The sequence below is a fragment of the Coregonus lavaretus genome, assembly GCF_964263955.1.
Source record: "Coregonus lavaretus genome assembly, chromosome: 1".
Taxonomy (NCBI): domain Eukaryota; kingdom Metazoa; phylum Chordata; class Actinopteri; order Salmoniformes; family Salmonidae; genus Coregonus; species Coregonus lavaretus.
In genome coordinates, this window is record NC_139988.1 from 13,299,026 (window position 1) to 13,319,205 (window position 20,180).

The 20,180-nt window shown below is 43.4% G+C and overlaps 2 protein-coding genes across 2 annotated transcripts in view; both read left to right on the forward strand.

Moving 5' to 3' along the window:
- Nucleotides 1-978: 978 nt before the first annotated feature.
- dnai2b (dynein, axonemal, intermediate chain 2b) lies at nucleotides 979-13,762 on the forward strand (the record flags this gene model as incomplete). Its single annotated transcript, XM_084169656.1, has 12 exons — nucleotides 979-1,161; nucleotides 1,514-1,675; nucleotides 2,488-2,609; nucleotides 3,132-3,274; nucleotides 3,681-3,794; nucleotides 4,397-4,536; nucleotides 4,798-4,920; nucleotides 5,190-5,413; nucleotides 5,576-5,711; nucleotides 5,906-6,052; nucleotides 6,219-6,437; nucleotides 13,690-13,762. The coding sequence occupies 12 exons, from the start codon at nucleotides 979-981 to the stop codon at nucleotides 13,720-13,722; spliced, it is 1,746 nt and encodes a 581-aa protein (XP_084025782.1). The 3' UTR covers nucleotides 13,723-13,762.
- A 1,000-nt stretch (nucleotides 13,763-14,762) lies between these two features.
- Nucleotides 14,763-20,180, forward strand: part of LOC311126892 (kinesin-like protein KIF19) — a gene marked incomplete at both ends in the record, with an annotated part of 86,939 nt that continues 81,521 nt past the window's right edge. Inside the window, 2 exons of the mRNA XM_084158584.1 lie at nucleotides 14,763-14,801; nucleotides 18,012-18,092. Coding sequence (XP_084014710.1) covers nucleotides 14,763-14,801; nucleotides 18,012-18,092 — 120 coding nt within the window. The remainder of the gene's footprint in view (nucleotides 14,802-18,011; nucleotides 18,093-20,180) is intronic.

Genomic DNA, 20,180 nt, shown 5'->3' on the forward strand with positions numbered 1-20,180 from the left:
CATTCTGTTAATGCTTTGTGCACTTATTTTTTAAGTCCAAAAATGAAAGTGTGACTAACCTCACTGTGACAATGCCTCTAACCACTGCATAATTAAGTGGATGTGAAAGACCACAAGCCTTGGGTAAATGTTATGACGACTTGGTTAGTCACACAGGTGTGGGCTTCAATTAAATGACTTAAATGCTATTTGTAAGTCGCTCTGGATAAGAGCGTCTGCTAAATGACGTAAATGTAATGTAAATGTAAATGGTTAGTAATTGTAATGTAATTGCATGGTTAGACAAATGACTATGGGCTGCCGAGCTCCTGTGCAGAGCAGGCTTTGGTCCACTGACTCTCCTAATGTGGGCGGTCCTATCAGACGGGGCGGGGGATGTGTTGCTAGGATACGGTAAACTACTGCTGGTTTTGGAAAATCCTAACATTTGAGGATACGGCCGGGAGTTTTGACGCTTCATTTCATTATCTTGTATCCTCAAGGGGAAAGGTAGGAATATTGCATTATAATTTCAGTTTATTGACAGTCGTTTGATTTGAACATTCAAAACAATAAGAATGCCATGTTAGCTAATTTAGCTAGCTAGCTACATGATACTCTGGCTCAAGTGATGATTGATTAACGTTATCTAGCTAGCTACCCATGCATCTTCAGGCTGACAAACGTTAGCTAGCTAACGACAACGTTAGTACACTGAGGACTGCACTTCTCTACTAATAGATAACTCTTGTAATGTGGTAACTCAGGTAACCTCCCCTCCCCTTTTGAATATGGTTAATTATTTTCATGAAGGGCAGTTACCCTGTGTCCCTGTAAAGTGTAATATTCATCCAGTCACTACACCTTTTCTATTGTTTGTGTTAATTCCCATCATCAGGTTAATTAATCCTTGACTTGTGTTGGTAGATAAACATGTAGGCCCATAGTCTAACCTGAATCAAACCTCTCTCTCATATCTATGTCCCGACAGCACTCACAATGGAGATAGTTCATGTGTACACCAAGAAGCGCAACGAGTTTGGGCGACAGTGTAATTTCTCTGATCGGTCTGCTGAGTTGCATGTGGACATCCTCCCTGATCCTTCTCTGGCATCCAGCTTCATTGAGAGAGACCCTTGCGATGTTCCCATACAGTGCACACAAGAGATGTCCGAGCATGAGGTGAGCATTGTAGACTAACAACCTGTCACCTGTAACATAAAAATGGACGACAAGTAAATAGATTTGATCATTACCTGTTATGTGTATTATAATTTATTACACAACCTAAACATTTCACAAGACTTGAGCAACACACACCAATTTTAATTGGGTATGTTGAGTGTCATGATATCAGCAAAGTTTGTGTTAGATAAAAACAGCTTCTGCATCATTATGAGATAATAAGCAGCATCTGGCAGCTTATGTACATTTCACTCCAACAGTATTTATTCAAACTGTCTGTCTGTAACTAGGCCACTACAGCCTTTTGTGCTGAATCCTGCCTGACCTGCCTGGCTCTTGTCTTTTATAGGTGAACACAGAGCGCTTTGAGTCGGACACCAGGGGGATAAACCATGTGGAGGGAGGCTGGCCCAAGGACGTCAACCCTCAGGAGATGGAGCAGACCATCCGCTTCAGGAAGAAAGTGGAAAAAGACGAGCTTTATTTCAGCACCATCATGCAGCTGGGCAGTGTGAGTGTGTCAGACGTCATGCAGCTGGGCAGTGTGAGTGTGTCAGATGTCATGCAGCTGGGCAGTGTGAGTGTGTCAGATGTCATGCAGCTGGGCAGTGTGAGTGTGTCAGACGTCATGCAGCTGGGCAGTGTGAGTGTGTCAGACATCATGCAGCTGGGCAGTGTGAGTGTGTCAGATGTCATGCAGCTGGGCAGTGTGAGTGTGTCAGACATCATGCAGCTGGGCAGTGTGAGTGTGTCAGACATCATGCAGCTGGGCAGTGTGAGTGCGTCAGACATCACAGTCCGTCAAGTAGCCTCGACATGGCCCGGGGTCATATAGTTTTCTATATCATTTTATTGAATTAGTCTCTAGTGTATGACATTTATTCATTTTACCATAAATAAATAATACATCCTACAGCAGCATACCACCCTGCATCCCACTGCTGGCTTGCCTCTGAAGCTAAGCAGGGTTGGTCCTGGTCGGTCCCTGGATGGGAGACCAGATGCTCCTGGAAATGGTGTTGGAGGGTCAGTAGGAGGCACTCTTTCCTCTGGTAAAAAACATTGCCCTGTGTAGGTTGCTGTCTTTCGGATGGGACGTTAAACGGGTGTCCTGACTCTGTGGTCACTAAGAATCCCATGGCACTTATCATAAGAGTAGGGGTGTTAACTGTCCCTAAATCTACATTACCCCAGAGTAGGGGTTTTAACTGGCCCTAAATCTACATTGTCCCAGAGTTCTGAAAGGGAGAGATGGAGAATAACAGGAGTGTTCCTTTCCATCTCTGATCAGAGCCCTACTCTGTTCCTCCCGTTCTAACACAGAACATGGAGCATTGCATCAAGCAGAACAATGCCATCAACATCTACCAGGAGTACTTTGAAGAGGAGGAGGTGGTGGAGGAGTCAGAGGAGCAGCCCTCTGCCAAAACCATCAACGTTTTCAGGTGCATCCCTGACATCTATTAACCTATCGTTCAACAGTGTTACACTTGCATAACAACAACAATGGTTGTAGTTATTGCCCACATAGATTACATGAATTATGCTATTGTTATTAAAGGCTATATTACCAGTGTCTGGTGTCCCTCTAAGTTAGTGGTATTCAAAGTCGGTATTCAGTGTTAAAACATTTTTTTGAGGGAACAAAAAAATAAGAGTACAGATTATTGTATGGGACAATATAACAACCTTTTTCAGAAATATAATATTTAATTTTTATTGATTTGTAATTACATGTATTGGTTTGTTTTCATTTTGAAAATATAATGAATTGAAAGTTATTTGTTGATGTAAAAATATAAATTTACCGATTTTTAAGGTTGTCTCATTAGATTTGGGGTGCGGTGGAGTCGCTAGAAATTATGAAAAAAATGGGGTCCCCAGAAATTCTGGTGGAAAAAATAGGGTCCCCACTGAAAAAGTTTGGCTAAGTGGTTTTAAATCTCTTTTGTGTTTTGATCATCCAGAGACCCGAACGAGATAAAGCGCACTGCCACCTGTCTGTCCTGGCATCCCGATGGCAGCTGTAAACTGGCTGTAGCCTACTCCTCACTGGGGTTCCAGAACATCTCTCAAGACATGAGCTATGACTCATATATATGGGACATTGGTAGGTGTAATACTTCCTTCCTTTTTTTTGTGACCTTAGCTATTAGACTCAAACGTCTCTTTCATTTATCCATAAAACATTCCTTACCCAGGATTCAACTGGTGACTATCAGGCAGAACAAAGTAAAAGGAGCACTCTGTTTCTGCGTAAATCTGCTAGATTTATTAACGGGACAAACAGAGTGACTATCATTGCAGTGAGACTAAAATCTGGTAGATTTATTGACGGGACAAACATTAGGATCTTTCATTTTATATTTTTCTTTCTAACAGAGTGACTATTTTTGCAATAGCTGTAGCAGTGAGACTAACACATTTTCCACCTTAATTGGTCGTTCAGAAAGTCAAAGTAGACTACGAAGTCTAGTAATCAATTGAATCCCGTGTGTTGCCTCTTGCCTCTTCAGAGAATCCTAATAAGCCAGAGATGACCCTGAAACCTGTCTCTCTACTGGTCTGTCTGGAGTACAACCCCAAAGACTCTCACATCCTGGTCGGAGGCAGCTACAATGGCCAGATCGGTGGGTCCTTCAACAGCACAGTGTTCTCTCCTTTTATTCCCCAGAAAGTATCATGCTTCATGTCAGCTCGGAGGCAATGTCCGGAGTTTCCTGTACAGTGCACAGAACATTGTATGGTCAAGTCATTGTCTTCCTCTCAGACAGTCTTTCATCTATTAGTCCCAATTACCTCAAGGTCTTACTGTTTAAAGTTAATATTTTGTTTTTCTGTTGTAAATGTCAAAATGCTTTGAGTTATATAAGTCCAAGGTCTGGATGGGTTTGACCGGATGCTCTCTTAGTTGTACATTGAAGTATATTCCCTCAGGATATTGTTCAAGCTCTGATAGTTCAATATGAAATTCAGAAATTCAATTGTGTGTTATTGTTATATGTGCCTGTGTAAGAGTTGGGTTCAATTCCATTTAAATTCCAGTCAATTCGGAAAGTAAACCAAATTCCAATGCCAGATGTTCCTAATTGAAGAGAAATGGGATTTCAGTGTACTTCCTGAATTGTCTGGAATTAAAATGGAATTGACCCCAACCCTTGTGTGTGTGTGTGTGTGCGCGTGCATGTGTGTTTGTGAATGTACACTAAGTCAAATGTATTTGTCTGAGCAGCTTATTGGGACACTCGCAAGGGGAGCCAGCCGGTGGAAATGTCCACAATAGAGCACAGCCACAGAGACCCGGTCTACAAAGTCATCTGGTTGCAGTCAAAGACTGGAACCGATACCTTCTCTGCGTCTACGGACGGCCAGGTGAGCCACGCCTCCAATAGAAGCAATAAAGGCCTTTGTCACCTTAGCCCTTTCTCAAGCCAAGCAGGCACAATGGGCCAGGGAGGCACAAAACTCTCATGGGCAGTGAAGTCTGATACTCTTGGTCCGGGACAGGTATACTTTCTCTGACCTTAAACTGCCATTTGGCCGCAGCCAGAAGTTATGTAATAATACGTCTATTGAAGGCAAGTAGACTGTGACTGACCGGCCCCGAGTTGACTCCTGGTCTCTGTCTAAAAGGTGCTGTGGTGGGACATCCGTAAGATGAGCGAGCCTACAGAGAGGCTGGTACTGGACCCCAACAAGAAGGGCAACCTGGACAATGCCCTGGGGGCAATCTCACTGGAGTTTGAGACCACTATGGTGAGGAGGCTCTCTAGACTGGAGTATCCGTCTGTTGTTTCACTGATTAATTAGGAGTATGGATCAGCCTAACATCTTATTGTATCAGAATGAAAAATGTATGCACTCACTAACTGTAAGTCGCTCTGGATAAGAGCGTCTGCTAAATGACTAAAATGTAATGTAAATGTATCAACTGGAAAGTAGGAGATCCAGTATATAATGTATTTTTATTTGTACAAAAGGAAGATCTAAAATTGAACATGATGTTTTCTCTTAATCTTATTCAGCCCACAAAGTTTATGGTGGGGACAGAGCAAGGGCTGGTGGTCTCCTGTAACCGGAAGGCCAAGACCCCGGCAGAGAAGATAGTGTGTACGTACAGCGGTCATCACGGCCCAGTCTACGCCCTGCAAAGGAACCCGTTCTTCCCCAAGAACTTCCTGACCGTAGCCGATTGGACAGCCCGCATCTGGTCCGAAGACATCAAGGAGTCGTCCATCATGTGGACAAAGTAAAGGGTCCCTCTGAAACATAAAGTAGATGATATAGCTACTTCACAGATAGATTCATAACACTCTTTTTCGGTTCTAATACACATAAGCAGGGATTTGGCAAACAACTCCCCTCTTGTAATATTGACCTAATGTAAAATGACCTCTGTTGGTTGCCATAGATACCATATGGCCTATCTGTCAGACGGCTGCTGGAGTCCAATACGGCCCTCTGTATTCTTCACCGTCAAAATGGACGGGACGCTAGACGTGTGGGACTTCCTCTTCAAACAGAACGACCCCACCCTCAGTCTGAAAGTATGTCCCTTCCACACCTGTCTATATTCTCAAAACACCTCGTCCAGCCTTCACACAACACCTGCCAGGCCTAAATGACCCTGTGAAACCCCATTTTGTTGTGTTGGGTTGTTATCGCTGGTATAATTCTTGTATGGTGATGCCAAAGAAAATGTCTGCCCTCGGATAGACAATTAAGTTATATTGTATTCTAGGTGTGTGATGAGGCTCTGTACAGCCTGCGGGTGCAGGATAACGGGCGCTTCCTGGCCTGTGGGTCTCAGCTGGGCACTGCCACCCTGCTGGAAATCTCCCCAGGGCTGTGTACCCTTCAGAGGAACGAGAAGGCCCTGGCCACTGCGGTGAGAGACACCCTCTACCCCAGAACATCCATCTCTGCCCTAGCCTGGTCCCAGATCATTGTGGCGTGACATTGACCATAGGTTACCCCTGCCCAGTTCTATTCTACTCTTTTCGCTCCTCACCTATCTGTACTATTGAATTGACCCTGTGTGTGTCTTTGGTCAGATGTTTGAGCGGGAGACCAAACGGGAGAAGATCTTGGAGGCGCGCCACCGTGAGATGCGTCTGAAGGAGCGCAGCCGCTCAGAGCAGAGCAAGGAGGAGGACACCAAGGAGGGCGAAGGAGAGGAGAGCGCCGAGGAGCGAGCAACGCGCACAGAGACAGAGTTCTATGAGATAGTGGAGGCTGAGCTGAAGAAGAGAGCTAAGGAGCAAGATAAAAAGGTTAGAAGGGATTGAGTGAAAAAAATAGAAAATTTCTGAACTTCCTTTAGGTTGATTACTTTTTACTAATCCAATCAGTTTTCCACGTTGATTCAACGTCATCCATTGATTTTTGTTGTTGAAATGATGTGGAAGCAATGTTGATTCAACCAGTTTGTGCCCAGTGGGTTATTATTAATCCGTTGTTTATAAGTCTTATGACTGAATTAGTTGGCTATTTCAGTAGCATAACAAACAACAACACCAGCCTGCAATGGCATTAATCTGGCCATACATTCACATGAGATGGCCGATTACAGTGCCTTGCGAAAGTATTCACCCCCCTTGGCATTTTTCGTATTTTGTTGCCTTACAACCTGGAATTAAAATTGATTTTTTTGGGGCGTTTGTATCATTTGATTTACACAACATGCCTACCACTTTGAAGATGCAAAATATTTTTTTTTGTGAAACAAACAAGAAATAAGACAAAAAAACTGAAAACTTGAGCGTGCATAACTATTCACCCCCCCAAAGTCAATACTTTGTAGAGCTACCTTTTGCAGCAATTACAGCTGCAAGTCTCTTGAGGTATGTCTCTATAAGCTTGGCACATCTAGCCACTGGGATTTTTGCCCATTCTTCAAGGCAAAACTGCTCCAGCTCCTTCAAGTTGGATGAGTTCCGCTGGTGTAGAGCAATCTTTAAGTCATACCACAGATTCTCAATTGGATTGAGGTCTGGGCTTTGACTAGGCCATTCCAAGACATTTAAATGTTTCCCCTTAAACCACTCAAGTGTTGCTTTAGCAGTATGCTTAGGGTCATTGTCCTGCTGGAAGGTGAACCTCCGTCCCAGTCTCAAATCTCTGGAAGACTGAAACAGGTTTCCCTCAAGAATTTCCCTGTATTTAGCGCCATCCATCATTCCTTAAATTCTGACCAGTTTCCCAGTCCCTGCCGATGAAAAACATCCCCACAGCATGATTCTGTTCTTGGGGTGATGAGAGGTGTTGGGTTTGCGCCAGACATAGCGTTTTTCCTGATGGCCAAAAAGCTCAATTTTAGTCTCATCTGACCAGAGTACCTTCTTCCATATGTTTGGGGAGTCTCCCACATGACTTTTGGCGAACACCAAACGTGTTTGCTTATTTTTGTCTTTAAGCAATGGATTTTTTCTGGCCACTCTTCCATAAAGCCCAGCTCTGTGGAGTGTACGGCTTAAAGTGGTCCTATGGACAGATACTCCAATCTCCGCCGTGGAGCTTTGCAGCTCCTTCAAGGTTATCTTTGGTCTCTTTGTTGCCTCTCTGATTAATGCCCTCCTTGCCTGGTCCGTGAGTTTTGGTGGGCTCTCTTGGCAGGTTTGTTGTGGTGCCATATTCTTTCCATTTTTTTATAATGGATTTAATGGTGCTCCGTGGGATGTTCAAAGTTTCGGATATTTTTTTATAACCCAACCCTGATCTGTACTTCTCCACAACTTTGTCCCTGACCTGTTTGGAGAGCTCCTTGGTCTTCATGGTGCCGCTTGCTTGGTGGTTTCCCTTGCTTAGTGGTGTTGCAGACTCTGGGGCCTTTCAGAACAGGTGTATATATACTGAGATCATGTGACAGATCATGTGACACTTAGATTGCACACAGGTGGACTTTATTTAACTAATTATGTGACTTCTGAAGGTAATTGGTTGCACCAGATCTTATTTAGGGGCTTCATAGCAAAGGGGGTGAATACATACAGTTGAAGTCGGAAGTTTACATACACTTAGGTTGGAGTCATTAAAACTCGTTTTTCAACCACTCCACAAATGTCTTGTTAACAAACTATAGTTTTGGCAAGTCGGTTAGGACATCTACTTTGTGCATGACACAAGTAATTTTTCCAACAATTGTTTACAGGCAGATTATCTCACTTATAATTCACAGTATCACAATTCCAGTGGGTCAGAAGTTTACATACACTAAGCTGACTGTGCCTTTAAACAGCTTGGAAAATTCCAGAAAATGATGTAATGGCTTTAGAAGCTTCTGATAGGCTAATTGACATCATTTGAGTCAATTGGAGGTGTACCTGTCGATGTATTTCAAGGCCTACCTTCAAACTCAGTGCCTCTTTGCTTGACATCATGGGAAAATCTAAAGAAATCAGCCAAGACCTCCGAAAAAAAATTGTAGACCTCCACAAGTCTGGTTCATCCTTGGGAGCAATTTCCAAACGCCTGAAGGTACCACGTTCATCTGTACAAACAATAGTACGCAAGTATAAACACCATGGGACCACACAGCCGTCATACCGCTCAGGAAGGAGACGCGTTCTGTCTCCTAGAGATTAACGTACTTTGGTGCGAAAAGTGCAAATCAATCCCAGAACAACAGCAAAGGACCTTGTGAAGATGTTGGAGGAAACAGGTACAAAAGTATCTATATCCACAGTAAAACGAGTCAAATATCGACATAACCTGAAAGGCCGCTCAGCAAGGAAGTAGCCACTGCTCCAAAACCGCCATAAAAAAGCCAGACTACGGTTTGCAACTGCACATGGGGACAAAGGTCGTACTTTTTGGAGAAATGTCCTCTGGTCTGATGAAACAAAAATAGAACTGTTTGGCCATAATGACCAAATCAAATCAAATCAAATTGTATTTCTCACATACACGTGTTTAGCAGATGTTATTGCGGGTGTAGCAAAATGCATGTGCTTCTAGCTCCGACAGTGCAGTAATATCTAACAAGTAATATCTAACAATTTCACAACATATACCCAATACACACAAATCTAGTAAGGATTGGAATTTTATAATATATACAGATATGGACAAGCAATGACAGAGCGGCATGGACTAAGATACAGTAGAATATTATAGAATAGAATACAGTATATACATATGAGATGAGTAGTGCAAAATATGTAAACATTATTAAAGTGACTAGTGTTCCATTTCTTAAAGTGGCCAGTGATTTCAATAGGCAGCAGCAGCCTCTAATGTGCTAGTGATGGCTATTTAGCAGTCTGATGGCCTTGAGATAGAAGCTATGATGCACCTGTACTGACCTCGCCTACTGGATGATCGCGGGGTGAACAGGCAGTGGCTCGGGTGGTTAATGTCCTTGATGATCTTTTTGGCCTTCCTGTGACATCGGGTGCTGTAGGTGTCTTGGAGGGCAGGTAGTTTGCCGCCGGTAATGCATTCGGCAGACCGCACCACCCTCTGGAGAGCCCTGCGGTTGCGGGCGGTGCAGTTGCCGTACCAGGCGGTGATACAGCCCGACAGGATGCTCTCAATTGTGCAGCTGTAAAAGTTTGTGAGGGTTTTAGGTGCCAAGCCAAATTTCTTCAGCCTCCTGAGGTTGAAGAGGCTCTGTTGCATCTTCTTCACCACACTGTCTGCGTGGGTGGACCATTTCAGTTTGTCAGTGATGTGTACGGCAAGGAACTTGAAGCTTTCCACGTTCTCCACTGCTGTCCCGTCGATGTGGATAGGGGGGTGCACCCTCTGCTGTTTCCTGAAGTCCACGATCATCTCCTTTGTTTTGTTGATGTTGAGTTAGAGGTTATTTTCCTGGCACCACACTCCCAGAGCCCTCACCTCCTCCCTGTAGGCAGTCTCGTCATTGTTGGTAATCAAGCCTACTACTGTTGTGTCGTCTGCAAACTTGATGATTGAGTTGGAGGCGTGCTTGGCCACGCAGTCATGGGTGAACAGAGAGTACAGGAGGGGGCTGAGCATGCACCCTTGTGGGGCCCCAGTGTTGAGGATCAGCGAAGTGGAGATGTTGTTTCCTACCTTCACCACCTGGGGGTGGCCCGTCAGGAAGTCCAGGACCCAGTTGCACAGGGCGGGGTTCAGACCCAGGGCCTCGAGCTTAATGATGAGCTTGGAGGGTACTATGGTGTTGAATGCTGAGCTATAGTCGATGAACAGCATTCTTACATAGGTATTCCTCTTGTCCAGGTGGGATAGGGCAGTGTGCAGTGTGATGGTGATTGCATCGTCTGTGGATCTATTGCGGCGGTAAGCAAATTGAAGTGGGTCTAGGGTGACAGGTAAGGTAGAGGTGATATGATCCTTGACTAGTCTCTCAAAGCACTTCATGATGACAGAGGTGAGTGCTACGGGGCAATAGTCATTTAGTTCAGTTACCTTTGCTTTCTTGGGTACAGGAACAATGGTGGCCATCTTGAAGCATGTGGGAACAGCAGACTGGGAAAGGGAGAGATTGAATATGTCCGTAAACACACCAGCCAGCTGGTCTGCGCATGCTCTGAGGACATGGCTAGGGATGCCGTCTGGGCCGGCAGCCTTGCGGGGGTTGACATGCTTAAATGTCTTATTTACGTCGGCCACGGAGAAGGAGAGGCCACAGTCCGTCGGTGGCACTGTGTTATCCTCAAAGTGGGCGAAGAAGGTGTTTAGCTTGTCTGGAAGCGAGATGTCGGTGTCAGCATCGTGGCTGGTTTTCCTTTTGTAGTCCGTGATAGTCTGTAGACCCTGCCACATAAGTCTCGTGTCTGAGCCATTGAATTGTGACTTCACTTAGTCTCTATACTGATGTTTTGCCAGTTTAATTACCTTGCGGAGTGAGTAGCTACACTGTTTGTATTCTTCCATATTCCCAGTCGCCTTGCCATGGTTAAAAGCGGTGGTTCGCACTTTCAGTTTTGCGCGAATGCTGCCAACTATCCACGGTTTCTGGTTAGGGTAGGTTTTAATAGTCACAGTTGGCACAACATCACCTATACACTTCTTGATAAACTCAGTCACTGTATCCGTGTATTCGTCAATGTTATTCTCGTAGGCTACCCGAAACATATCCCAGTCCGCGTGATCAAAACAATCTTGGAAGCATGGATTCCGATTGGTCAGACCAGCGTTGAATAGTCCTTAGCACGGGTACTTCCTGTTTGAGTTTCTGCCTATAGGAAGGGAGGAGCAAAATGGAGTTGTGGTCAGATTTGCCGAAAGGTGGGCGGGGGTGGGCCTTATAACCATCCCGGAAGTTCGAATAGCAATGGTTGAGGATTTTAGTAACGCGAGTACAACAGTCGATATGTTGATAGATCTTCGGCAGCCTAGTCCTCAAATTTGCTTTGTTAAAATCCCTGGCTACAATAAATGCAGCCTCAGGATATGTGGTTTCCAGTTTGCATAAAGTCCAGTGAAGTTGTTTGAGGGCCGTCGTGGTAACGGCTTGAGGGGGGATATACACGGCCGTGACTATAACCGAAGAAAATTATCTTGGGAGATAATACGGTCGGCATTTGATTGTGAGGTATTCTAGATCGGGTGAACAAAAGGACTTTAGTTCCTGTATGTTACTACAATTACACCATGAGTCGTTAATCATGAAACACACACCTCCACCCTTCTGCTTCCCGGAGAGATATTTATTCCTGACTGCGCGATGAACTGAGAACCCATCTGGCTGGACCGATTTCGACAGAATATCCCCAGAAAGACATGTTTCCGTGAAACAAAGTATGTTACAGGCCTTGATGTCTCTCTGGAAAGAAATCCATCGTTTTGTTTGGAGGAAAAGGGGGGGGCTTGCAAGCCGAATAACACCATCCCAACCGTGAAGCACGGGGGTGGCAGCATCATGCTGTGGGGGTGCTTTGCTGCAGGAGGGACTGGTGCACTTCACAAAATAGATGGCATCATGAGGAAGGAAAATTATGTGGATATATTGAAGCAACATCTCAAGACATCAGTCAGGAAGTTAAAGCTTGGTCGCAAATGGGTCTTCCAAATGGACAATGACCCCAAGCATACTTCCAAAGTTGTGTCAAAATGGCTTAAGGACAACAAAGTCAAGGTATTGGAGTGGCCATCACAAAGCCCTGACCTCAATCATATAGAAAATGTGTGGGCAGAACTGAAAAAGTGTGTGCGAGCAAGGAGGCCTACAAACCTGACTCAGTTACACCAGCTCTGTCAGGAAGAATGGGCCAAAATTCACCCAACTTATTGTGGGAAGCTTGTGGAAGGCTACCCGAAACGTTTGACCCAAGTTAAACAATTTAAAGGCAATGCTACCAAATACTAATTGAGTGTATGTAAACTTCTGACCCTGGGAATGTGATGAAATAAATAAAAGCTTAAATAAATAATTATCTCTACTATTATTCTGACATTTCACATTCTTAAAATAAAGTGGTGATCCTAACTGGCCTAAGACAGGGAATTTTTACTAGGATTAAATGTCAGGAATTGTGAAAAATTGAGTTTAAATGTATTTGGCTAAGGTGTATGTAAACTTCCGACTTCAACTGTATGCAAGCACCACTTTTCCGTTATTCTTTTTTTTGAATTTTTTGAAATTAGTTTTTTTTTTCATTTCACTTCACCAATTTGGACTATTTTGTGTATGTCCATTACATGAACTCCAAATAAAAATCAATTTAAATTGCAGGTTGTAATGCAACAAAATAGGAAAAACGCCAAGGGGATGAATATTTTTGCAAGGCACTGTATCCAGTAACAGCATGAACTCAGACACTCTGTTCTGTGCACCATGGCAGCTCTGATGATCTCATAGTCGATAATGTGTGGATGAAGTATCACTACAGGGGTCTGTCTCATCTGAGTGTCATAATGTCCCTCCCTGCTGTGATAGTAATTATAGTGTATCTAGAGAGCAGGTTTTCTTCTTCTGCAGAAACACCTTGCCTGCAGTGCAGGCCATAATTGAGCTCCCTGCCGTGCAGAGTGTTAGAGAACTTCAGGACAGTAGATGGAGAGAGTCTCATGTCACAGTGACTTTACACAAGTTATGTTTGATATACGTTGTCAAGGGTTTGTACATTTAGAGGCGGCTGGTGAGAGGGGTCCGGATTTTGTTTAAAATGAAGTCGTTGCTGAAGTTGTTACTGTCCTCCTGCCTGTATGACATCACCACTGATAGTTGCCTGTCAAACGGAGCTGCAACTCTTTGTCCAGGGGTAACAAATTGCCCCTTGTTTTGGTCCAGTGGCCCATTAAGATTGGGGACTATAAAAAGCTACTGTTTGTTAGCTAGTCTGGAGAATGAAAACTCAATAACCTGTAAATCTGACTGTAAATACCAACATTTATATGTTTTCCCCCCAGTAATGACAGAAATATTTTATAATAAGAAAATAGGAGTGAATTACATAGATTGTTGGTCTTTTTTTTACCTTTCAGTGACATTAAAAAGCTAGGTTTACTTCTGATGTAATTGTCAATTACTTACAGATACATACAGTAGATTATGTGGTCACAAACTGATGCTGTAATATATGTGTCCCCTCTCAGGAGAAAGACGTGTGTGAAGAGAAAGAAGTCTGAGACAGAACACCTTAACAACACCATGTTCCACATGCCATCTGAAATGTCATCTTGAATCAATCAAATATAAACAGCAAGGCATTTTCTATAATAGAGATGTTCTCAGTGAGTCACGCCGAACTCATTAACGGGATTGAGTTACTGTTTAATTATTGTTATTTTATTTATAAATCATTATATTAGGGTTGTCTTCATTGATTAAAGGAAATGTATTTTGCTATCTGTGTCTTTTGGGATTTTGACATTTTTGTTTCCTTTGTAGAAATCATGAAGAATAATTATTGTATGAAATTAGTCATATGCCAAGCCTCAGTGAATCAGTTACAATACCGCAGATTTCATTTTGATCTATAAACATATGTTATATTTGAATATCTTAGTCTGGAAACGACAGTCAAGTTATATTTACTGTCGAGGGCAAGCAATTGCGTCACCGTAATTTGGAGAGCTGTTTGTGCAATTCTATGCGCCATCGATTTATCCACCAGATCTCGTCCTTTGGGCCGCGGTAAATCCAAGAAACAGCTGGTTGCTCTGGTGCTTTACGCGCCGCTGCGTCTCAGAGTAAACTTTACCTAGTGATCTCTAAGGGTCTCCAGGAACAACACACGAGTCGTCAGAGGAAGAGAGAGCGAAGGGAAGGCAACAGTGGACACCTGCCAATTCTCCTTCCTCATCCTCGTCGGTATCCTCTCTGTCTTCATAGACATGGGCAAAAGAACAACCGAATTATTTCTGTAAACAGAATAGACTAAACGGAATGTAGGCTACTCGTTTTACACGGTTATATTAGACTTGTTTTGAAAGAGCGCACTTTTGGCAATAGGCGTCTATTTAACCGTAAATAAATTAGAACTATTTTGCGGAAAGGTAGAGGTTTGTAGGCCAGTTCTCGTCGTCGATCGAGTTCGACATTGGACAAGCCATACAGTTGGGTTGAGAGGGGTCGTGCAGGTATATTGAGCAGGATGTCTGACCGATGTCCAGTTTAGTTGCCACTATTTTCTAACAAGTCGAGGATACTCCAACCACCAGTGGCCATGAAGGACACAGGCGAATCAAAGGACCACCAACTGACAGTAAGTGCAATACACTTGCTTAGCCTACGTACACACTGTCACACCTGTTTAGTATTGCTGCGAGAACAGTGGTGTTGTATAGCCTACCTATATGGGGACATTTTAATTTATTGACGCAGTAGTGTTGTATAGCCTACCTATATGGGGACAGTTTAATTTATTGCCACAGTAGTGTTGTATAGCCTACCTATATGACGCTAAATGGCATATTATTGTTATTATTTATATGGGGACAGTTTAATTTATTGCCACAGTAGTGTTGTATAGCCTACCTATATGGGGACAGTTTAATTTATTGACACAGTAGTGTTGTATAGCCTACCTATATGGGACATTTTAATTTATTGCCACAGTAGTGTTGTATAGCCTACCTATATGGGGACATTTTAATTTATTGCCACAGTAGTGTTGTATAGCCTACCTATATGGGGACATTTTAATTTATTGCCACAGCAGTGTTGTATAGCCTACCTATATGGGTCATTTTAATTTATTGCCACAGTAGTGTTGTATAGCTTACCTATATGGGGACAGTTTAATTTATTGCCACAGTAGTGTTGTATAGCCTACCTATATGGGGACAGTTTAATTTATTGACACAGTAGTGTTGTATAGCCTACCTATATGGGGACAGTTTAATATATTGCCACAGTAGTGTTGTATAGCCTACCTATATGGGGACAGTTTAATTTATTGACACAGTAGTGTTGTATAGCCTACCTATATGGGGACAGTTTAATTTATTGACACAGTAGTGTTGTAAAGCCTACCTATATGGGGACAGTTTAATTTATTGACACAGTAGTGTTGTATAGCCTACCTATATGGGGACAGTTTAATTTATTGACACAGTAGTGTTGTATAGCCTACCTATATGGGGACAGTTTAATTTATTGACACAGTAGTGTTGTAAAGCCTACCTATATGGGGACAGTTTAATTTATTGACACAGTAGTGTTGTATAGCCTACCTATATGGGGACAGTTTAATATATTGCCACAGTAGTGTTGTATAGCCTACCTATATGGGGACAGTTTAATTTATTGACACAGTAGTGTTGTATAGCCTACCTATATGGGGACAGTTTAATTTATTGACACAGTAGTGTTGTATAGCCTACCTATATGGGGACAGTTTAATTTATTGACACAGTAGTGTTGTATAGCCTACCTATATGGGGACAGTTTAATTTATTGACACAGTAGTGTTGTATAGCCTACCTATATGGGGACAGTTTAATTTATTGCCACGTGGTTGTTGTGATTTTAGATCATTGTGTAGACTATACTGTAGGCTATATGCCGTTGGTTGTGGGTTGCCGAGATGAATGCCACTCAAACTTGCATTTTATATAGATATCCCACATTCAAGGAAGGACTGAAATACAATACACGTTTATTATAGTCTACATGACAATAGAGCATGACTTATTCTAAAGCAATTTATTCACTTTTTTATTACAGTACCTCTTGCCTCAGTCACATATGGAGACATTTGTTCACCTTTTCCATTGACCTTCCATGTCATAAGTCAATAGATTATTTCCCAGTAGTTCCAGCCAGTGTAATATACCATATCTGAATTATTCACATGGCACGACTCAATTCCCTGTCTCTTTTGTCTTGTCCACTATGTCATACACTGACTAGCTCCACAGCACTGGTGATTGCAAGGATTCTTATTAATCCCTATTGTAGGTGGTATGACTGAATGGTCCTGTAAAGGGTTAATACATATCTGTCCATGTATGTAAAGACCCAGATGTATCACCCGTGTCATTACCATATTTTCTACCCACTAAAATGTTAACTTGACTCATGTCTCTCTACCTCATCCTTGTAACTAATAACATAACATAAGTTGGCTATTTCAGTAACAAACAACACCACCGCCCTACAATTACATTCATCTGGAAATACATTCACACCAGGTGGCCTATTCAGTATGACTGTATCAACTCAGAGACCGCTGCTGCCCTGATTATCTCATGGTTGAAATTGTGTGGATGGGGTATCAGTCTATATCTTGGTCTGTCTCATCTGAGTGTCATAATGTCCCTCCCTGCTGTGATAGGAATTATACTGTATCTAGAGAGCAGGTTTTCTTCTGCAGAAACACCTTCCCTGCACCATAATTGAGCTCCCTGCCATGAAAAGTGTTTTTTGACAAAGAGAGAGCTTGGACAATAGATGGAGAGAGTCACATGTCACAGTGACTTTACAGGAGTTATGGTTACTGTGTTAAAAATACAGGGTAACAGTAACACATGATTAAGGTGTACTTTATAAAGGAGTTTTAAATGATTAAATGTAGCTTATAAACTGTGAATTATTAGTTTTAATTTATTAAAGTTACATTTATTCATGCTTATGTGACAATGATAATTGACTTTATCCTTTGCTCTTGTGGACTAGTGAATGGCATCAAGAATCAAGGCTATTGCTGTGGTGTGAATAAATAATCTCTTTGATGCTGTTAATATGGTTGCATCCCAAATGGCACCCTATTAACTATAAAGTGCACATCTTTTGACCAGGACCCAGCCCATTTGCTTTGAAAGCTCTAACCCTGTCCCTCTCTCTGTGAAAGCTCTAACCCTGTCATTATCTCTGTGAAAGCTCTAACCCTGTCCCTCTCTCTGTGAAATCTCTAACCCTGTCCATCTCTCTGTGAAAGCTCTAACCCTGTCCCTCTCTCTGTGAAAGCTCTAACCCTGTCCATCTCTCTGTGAAAGCTCTAACCCTGTCCATCTCTCTGTGAAAGCTCTAACCCTGTCCATCTCTCTGTGAAAGCTCTAACCCTGTCCCTCTCTCTGTGAAAGCTCTAACCCTGTCCTACTCTCTGTGAAAGCTCTAACCCTGTCCATCTCTCTGTGAAAGCTCTAACCCTGTCCATCTCTCTGTGAAAGCTCTAACCCTGTCCATCTCTCTGTGAAAGCTCTAACCCTGTCCATCTCTCTGTGAAAGCTCTAACCCTGTCCATCTCTCTGTGAAAGCTCTAACCCTGTCCATCTCTCTGTGAAAGCTCTAACCCTGTCCCTCTCTCTGTGAAAGCTCTAACCCTGTCCTTCTCTCTGTGAAAGCTCTAACCCTGTCCATCTCTCTGTGAAAGCTCTAACCCTGTCCATCTCTCTGTGAAAGCTCTAACCCTGTCCATCTCTCTGTGAAAGCTCTAACCCTGTGGTGTTCTACCTGTCTCTCTCGCTCACAGGTGGCTCTGAGGATCAGACCCCTCAGCGATTCTGAGCAGGAAGAGGCAGCCACCATAGTGGCACACCGATTGGACGACCAGGTGAGAGGTTGTGTGTGTGTGTGTGTAGCACATGGGGATGTGTGAAACTTACTGCTTAGCCTGAAGTGTCCCGCTTACGTCGCCTCATTAGCTAGCTTTTGAGGTGGCACGATCGGTTACGACGCTTGAGGGAGGACGGTCACGTGTGTTTGTGAGTCAGAGGTCCCGAGTTCGCGGCAGGTATGGGCCAAATCGGGAATAAGTGGTACTCGCTAAGCAAGCAGCGTGCCGTGTGTGTGCGTTCTCGCGTCTGTTTCCATTTCAGGCCTCTCTCTCTCTCTCTCTCTCGCATCCTGTCACACATTTATAATGTATCTGCAGGTACACTTTTCACTTTTCACAGCACAGTATGGCTGGCCTAAACCAAGTACTGTGGATCACTGTGTGTGTGTGTGTGTGTGTGTGTGTGTGTGTGTGTCTGTGTCTGTGTGTGTCTGTGTGTGTGTGTGTGTGACGCGTGCGGATGGCTCTCAGTGTTGTGCTTCCATCCACAGGGTGACTCAGTGGGTTGTTATTGCTTCTCTGATAGAGGAAGGAAAAAAGGAGGCAGGCAAGACAGGTCTGTAGTGTAGCAATGGAGGACATGATGTGTGTGAAACAGCTTTGTGCCGTTATTGAATGCTCCTGTCCTTGATGGAGCCGCTATGTATCATTCTGACACTATTATGAACATAGATAATATTATTATGAGTTTATTGTGTTGTTGTGAAAATGGAGAACATCTCAGATGGCCTTTAACAAGTCTTCTGGCCAGATCACACACCTGACCTGAGGTATTCAGTCTCTATGGAGTTGGGAGTTGGCAAGAGTTCTATTTCCATTCAGTTCATGAATTTTCCTAATTGAAAAGCATGACCCTGGAAGTTAATCTGTGATATATTTATCTGGAGCCAATTAGAAGCCTCCTTGGTGTATCCCTCATGGAGACCACTTAGATACCACTTACTGACTCTACTGCTGGGTGTAATGGTGATGAGGAGGAGGCTGGCAATGATGATGACGGGTATTGTGACTGTGATTAGGATGAGGCATACTACGCTTGTCCAAGTCTTAGCGGGTGATTTACTGTAGGGACTAGGCAGCTGTTCTCATGTTTGTGTTATGATTTAACTGGATAAGAACCCAAATGCAGACAAGTACACCAAGCCAGAGAAGTTTTAACAGGTTTATTTACAATGTTCAAAGTCCAGGTTTCCAAATATAGGGGAAGAGCAAGTCCAGGTTACAGGGAGGGTAACAGATCCAGATCAGGGCAGGTGTGGTACCGTAATGTCCTAGTGTCCGTGGTGAGTCCAAAAGAGAGGTCCGGTAATGGAGAGCAGGATGGTGGTGGCAGGAGTGAAGCGGAGGCAGGAGTCAGGTTCCAAATATCTGTGGCACAGGAGAAAAAGTAAATAGAACAGGCCAAAAACACAAAGAGCAAAAATAACCAGGTTGAGTCGGCAGCGAGACTAACATGGTCGTCTTGACTATGATCTGACGATGAGTGGTAAGTTTGACCGGGTCTTAAAGGCTGAGGTGATTATGGTGAATGAGCTGCAGCTGGAACCCTGACTCCCGCACACCAGACTTCACTCCTGCAATCAAGGACAGACAGAGGGGAGGGAGAGAGCAGAGAGAGCTACCTAGCAGCAGTAGGCCTAACAGTTTGGCTTGGAATGACAATTCCATAAGGAGTTGGCTAGAGACCAGCATTCAGGCACAGGCTAGGATAACATGGCTTATTCTGGTGAAAGATTTGATACTGCTCACATCATAGAGATCCTATAAATGTCATAAGTGAATGATAGGATCTCTATGGTTCTCATAATAAGTCTGTCATCACTAATATGTTGTTCGTATTGGTGGCGATAATCTGCATTAACGGTGAGTGAGGGATAGGAGGGACGGAGACCCGCCTGTCTGTCTGTCTGCCTGTCTGTCTGTCTGCCTGTGATTCTCAAAAGCAATTCAATGAACCTACAACCAGACATACTAACCCAGCAACTCTCCCACCGCTCTGCCATGATGACATCACCAGGACTAGGTTAAACATGTGCCCAGTGGGATGGTGTATTGTTGCTGACACAGCCCTGCCTATAAGAGTGT